This window comes from Ahaetulla prasina, chromosome 6 (genome assembly GCF_028640845.1).
Source record: "Ahaetulla prasina isolate Xishuangbanna chromosome 6, ASM2864084v1, whole genome shotgun sequence".
In the NCBI taxonomy this organism is placed as follows: domain Eukaryota; kingdom Metazoa; phylum Chordata; class Lepidosauria; order Squamata; family Colubridae; genus Ahaetulla; species Ahaetulla prasina.
Window position 1 is genome coordinate 73620857 of NC_080544.1, and position 6000 is coordinate 73626856.

The following is a 6000-nucleotide window of genomic DNA, read 5'->3' on the forward strand; positions in this document are numbered from 1 at the left end:
GGAGGGCCTTCTCTGTGGGGGCTCCTATCCTGTGGAACAAACTTCCCCCTGGACTTCGTCAACTATCCGACCTTCGGACCTTTCGCCGCAAACTTAAAACCTATTTATTCTGTCTAGCTGGACTGGCTTGATTTAAAAATTTTTAATTTGCTTTTATGGGTTTTAAATTTTTGTAAATTTTATAGGGTGTTATTGTATTTTAAATTTTTGGCCAATTGAATAAGTTTTTAAAGGGTTGTTCTTAATTTTATATGTATTGTTCTTTTTGTATTTTATTCTGGCTGTGCACCGCCCTGAGTCCTTCGGGAGAAGGCGGTATACAAATTAAAATATTATTATTATTATTATTGTTATTGTTATTATTATTATTGTTGTTATTGTTATTGTTATTGTTATATAAATTATTAACCTTATTTTATGCTGCTTTACATAACATTAAACAAATGTAAATAAATGCACATGGCTAAGGTCTTCTAGATTTTACTTGGAAGAAGGCTTACCTTGTTTCTTTCTTTTTAAAGGAATTGTACAACACCTACAAAATGGACAACTGTTACGTGACATATATATAAAGAAGCATAACTTGCTACCAATTGATTGGACAAGTAAACATCTGTATTTGGAGACCACTGGAAAGAGTCGAACTCTGCAAAGTGGACTAGCATTACTCTATTCTTTTCTACCAGACTTTGATTGGAAGAAAGTTAATTTTAGGAACCAATGGAGCACAATATTTTGTTCTGGACACTGTGAATGCCAGAGAAGAAACCATTACTTGGAGGAAGAGCAACGTCGCCAGTACAGCCTCCGAGTGAAAAAAATAGATTTGGAAAAGACATATGCAGATATGGCCAGAATAGTTGGCATTCCCACCCGGCAGTTAAGAGCTTCTAATCCCATTGATTCTATGTTGTGCCACTTCTGCCATAATGCCAGCTTTCCCTGTACTAAGAATGGTTGCATAGACATTGAGCACTTTAAAGTAATCAAGAAACATCAACTTGAAGATGAAAAGGAAAGACAAAAAAAGAAATATTATTATTTGTATGCACTACTAGCCACTCATCCAATCCTGAACCAAACAGTCAATCGGATGCTAAGGATTGCAGAAGGCAAGAAAGAAGAATTATTTGTTCTTTACTCTGCTCATGATGTTACGTTGTCACCTGTTCTTAGTGCCTTAGGCATCACTGGGGCCAAGTTTCCAAGGTTTGCTGCTAGACTAGTCTTCGAGTTATGGAAAGATGAAAAGAAATATAATGAAAACTTTATTCGTATCCTTTACAATGGGGTTGATGTTACATTCCAAACTTCCTTCTGCCGGGATTTTAACAAGCATTTTGGCAAGATGATGTGTCCTTTAGAGAAATTTGTCCATTTTGTTAAGCAGGACATGTTTTCACCTTTTAATACCACTAGTTACTATGATGCATGTCGCAGAAGACCGTTCTAAATGGAAGAGGAATAAAGTATTTCATTTTGCATTGTTAAAAGTTTGTCTTTGAGGAAGTTTGATATTGTCAAAGTCTTGTGTGCCTAAGTGCAAATGCATATAGCTTGAAATTATTTTACTTTTGCCAAAATTCATTCTAGATTAATTTAAAATGCCATATCCCACTATAAACCCAGCAGTATAAAACCTATATTGTTTATGGTCAACATGATTTGTTGAAAAATTGATGTAAAACAGATATTGCTTGAGTAACTGAATGCATATATTCTGATTACTTAGCATTCTACTACAAAGATTTAAACATGAAAGCAAATATTAACAACCCCAGTTGATGTCCATAGCAGAAAGTATTTCGTCATTTCACAAACCCATTCTTATAATCAATTATTTTTAAAGAGTTAAAAAAAGCAGCCATTAGAAAAAAAGAAAAAGGTGTTTGATTCAAATGTTCTTTGCACATCAGGTTCTGGATACACTTGATCTTAAGCTATGTGTTTCACTTACACTATAGATTGAGTAAAGATTGTTCAAGATGGGGCAGTATTATTTCAAAGCTACGCTTTTGAACATGTGGACAATCTCAATGCCTGTAATCAGTGACCTGTTGAGGAGCACCAGCATTGTAAAAAGTATCTTGTACATGACCAGTGTCGATCAACCAATACAGAAGCTACATAAGACTCCATTTACAATCTTGCATCTGCCTTCTAGAATCCCAAACATATGGAAGCAATTTTTGTTAGAAATCATCATGCCATATACAAAACAAAACCATAGATTATATTGAAAGAAAAACTGTTTTTGCACTTTTAGCACTTTATGTGTACTTTGAACACTAATTACAAGTTGTGCCAGATGCTAGAAAAGAATTCAAAAGAAAATTCAAAAAAATCCAAAAGAGGAGATAGACATGGAGAAAAAAGTTTGTACATCTTTATTCCATTTCTTTAGAATCTATCGATTGAAATAATTTATGCTGTAAAAAAGAACAACAGTGTGTTTACCATTTGGCTGCATATGACCAAAAGGCAATTTAACACAATGCTTAATTTTGTAGTCCCATTAGTACTTTTATAGAGTAGGGAATACATTTTATAAAGTGAAACATCTTTTTTACATTATAGTGACATAACTGTTTTCTACTTTCTTTGTAAAGGAATGACAAAACTAGTGTTTCAAACAATCTTTTAATCTTGGTACTTAGATTCATGCAGAAAAATCTTGTGAATAATCTAACTTGATAAATTCTTAATGCGAAAATGAAAAGTTCCATTTCAAAATGTTTTCATCATACAGTACAATGTTTTTTAAAACTCTGGTAATGCTACATTTTGTATTTTAAGTAGCTTGTATATACCCAGAACCATAATTTAGTGTATGTTTTAAGATAAAATGGTGCTAGCAGTTAAAACTAGCTGTGATTTCTATTTAAGCATTACTGGCTTTTCGGCATCATTTTGACGATACGTTTAGATGTTTCTATAAATAAAATTTTGAAGAATTTTTAGCAGTAGTCGTTCTTTAATGCTAATCTTTATGTAGTAGAGCTGGGTTTGTTTGTTTTTTAAGTAAAAATATTGATTCTTTTGCAGGAATATTACATGTTCATTCTGTCCCTATAGGTGTGTAGCCTAGTCTATTTGTACTTAACTTAATATGCATTTTAAGAAAAAAATGTAACTGCATAAAAAGTTCCAAATGTGATTATTACCAGATTTGTGGCAGTTAGGTAGGTAATAGCCTGCAGAAAACAACCCATCAAACTATACTTCATTTATTACAACACTAAACCTACTTAGAAAGTTTGTTTGATCTAATGGTTAAAAGTTTTGGATTAGAAGCTGGAAGATTGGTAGTTCTACCTTAGGCATGAAGCCATCTGTGCAACTGAACTAGTTACGTTCTCTCGGCCCTGGAAAGAAGACCAGTGTCAAACTACTACTCACACTATTGCTGTGAAAACTGCAAAGACTTGTTTAGGCAGTTGCCAGGAGTCAAGAATGACTCAAAGATAGAAAAATAAAAGAAATAAAAACTATTTGACATTTCATAGAATTTATAGTTGACATTTCATAAAATCTGTATCATTCATGTTATACAAAGTTTTTCAAGCAAATTACATAAAATTGAAAATTCGCCCTCTCCATGCCCTATTTCACTAGTGGCAAACATACCTGAATATTTCCTGCTTTAAATTCTGATAATGCATAAAATGCCACAAATTAAACAGTTCTAACAGAAAGTTGAAGCTATTTATAATTCATCTAAAAGAGTAACATACAGAAATTTCACCTGCGTTTTTCAAAGGTAGTAATAAGGAATGTATGTCCTTTAGAAATTATTCTTTGCAGCTCCTCCAAAAAGATTCCTCTAATTGAGATGTCCATAGGGAGGATCTGTATTTCCTTTATAAATTTCTAACTTGAACCTCTGTGCAGGACTTCCAGTGCACTTAAGATTCTTGGGAAGATATTTGGAAGTAAGTACATTGATTTAAATTCAGACAAATATCATGAAATGGTTGAATTAAATTAGTATAACTTATAAGTCAAATCAAATGTTGCATATAGATATTACATGAGCAAAAGCTACAAGCAGCACAGAATTATACACACATAAGATTGAAATTAATTCAAATAGTGACTGTGGGGTACCATTAGAGAGAAAATATCAGCTACTGAAGCAATTCAAAGATTCTCTTTGAATTGCTTCACATTCTGGTTCTATGTGACCCAGTAATGCACTAAAACATCTGGAGAATGAAACATTGACACGATTGGTTATGGTATAGTCAACCTGCCAAAGATATATAGCCTGCATTACAGTAAATTATATACTTTCTGATTTCAATTCAGAGTGATACATAAATTGGAGACTCATAACTCTCTTCTTCGCCTGGACTTTCTGACCGCCATTCACCACCGCAGGGAGACGGAGCCGACACGTTGGTTCCGTCCCAGGCGCCTGATGGACCCGGAGGGGTTCCGGACGGAGCTTGGGCCATTTCCTGAGAGTCTGGCTCACGGCTCGGTGGAGGAACTTGTTGCGGCCTGGGAACGGGCCGCGGCGGGGGCCTTAGACCGGGTCGTGCCTTTGCGGCCTGTGACCCGGCGCAGGTCCCAACCGGCTCCTTGGTTCTCCGAGGAGCTGAGAGGATGAGCGCGGAGAAGGCGCCTAGAGAGTCCCTGGAGGTCTAGCCGTTCGGAAGCTGATCGGACACTAGTGAAGTCCTATACTAGGACTTACCTAGTGGCATTGAGGGAAGCGAGGCGAGCTACGCCTCCTCCCTCATTGCATCGGCAGATAACCGCCCAGCCGCCCTGTTTGGTGACCCGCTCCCTCCTACACCAGGGGAGCGGATGACCCGATGCAGGGGCGTGCTGAGGAGTTTAACGGTTATCTATACGATAAAATCGTTCAACCGGGATGGTTTGGACCAAGATTGCGGTGATCTGGTGAGGCGGCTGAGGGTGGTCTTGGTGACATTTTATGGGATGAGTTTGACCCTGTTGCTCCGAGGACATGGACAGGTTGTTGGGGAGGCTGAATGCCACCACATGTTTACTGGACCCGTGCCCCTCCTGGTTGGTGCTGGCCACGCAGGAGGTGACCGAGCTGGCTCAGGCGATTCTGGCGCTTCTTTGGTGGAGGTGTCTTTCCGGCCGCCTTGAAAGAGGCGGTGGTGAGGCCCTCCTCAAGAAGCCTTCCTGGACCCGGCTGTTTTAGGTAATTATCGTCCGGTCTCCAACCTTCGCTTCGCGGCGAAGGTTGTTGAGAGTATGGTGGCATATCAGTTTCCCTTACACCTGGATGAAACTGTCTATCTAGACCCGTTCCAGTCCGGTTTCCGGCCCGGTTACAGCACGGAGACGGCTTTGGTCGCGTTGGTGGATGATCTCTGGAGGGCCAGGGATAGGGGTTGTTCCTCTGCCCTGGTCCTATTAGACCTCTCAGCGGCTTTCGATACCATCGACCATGGTATCCTGCTGCGCCGGTTGGAGGGATTGGGAGTGGGAGGCACCGTTTATCGGTGGTCCTCCCCCTATCTCTCCGACCGGCCGCAGTCGGTGTTGACAGGGGGGCAGAGGTCGGCCCCGAGGCGCCTCACTTGTGGGGTGCCGCAGGGATCGATCCTCTCGCCCCTTCTGTTCAACATCTACATGAAGCCGCTGGGTGAGATCATCAGTGGGTTCGGTGTGAGGTACCAGCTGTATGCGGATGACACCCAGCTGTACTTTTCACACGGACCACTAGCGAAGCTATCGAAGTGCTGTCCCGGTGCCTGGAGGCCGTCTGGTCTGGATGGGGAGAAACAGGCTCAAGCTCAATCCCTCCAAGACAGAGTGGCTGTGGATGCGGCATCCCGGTACAGTCAGCTAAATCATGCGGCTGACCATCGGTGGCGAGTCATTGGCCCCGATGGAGAGGGTGCAACAGCGTCCTCCTGGATGAGCGGCTGTCTCTAGAAGATCATTTGACGGCCGCTCCAGGAGAGCGTTCTACCAGGTTCGCCTGGTGCGCCAGTTGCGCCTTTCTGGACCGGGAGG

At 40.3% G+C, this 6000-nt stretch overlaps 1 protein-coding gene across 1 annotated transcript in view; it reads left to right on the top strand.

Annotated features, from left to right (window-relative positions):
• PXYLP1 (2-phosphoxylose phosphatase 1) overlaps window positions 1–2956 on the top strand; it is a 50724-nt gene extending 47768 nt beyond the window's left edge. Inside the window, exon 6 of the mRNA XM_058188788.1 lies at window positions 522–2956. Within this exon, the coding sequence (XP_058044771.1) occupies window positions 522–1453 (932 nt within the window). The 3' untranslated portion in view covers window positions 1454–2956. The remainder of the gene's footprint in view (window positions 1–521) is intronic.
• The last annotated feature ends 3044 nt before the right edge of the window (window positions 2957–6000 follow it).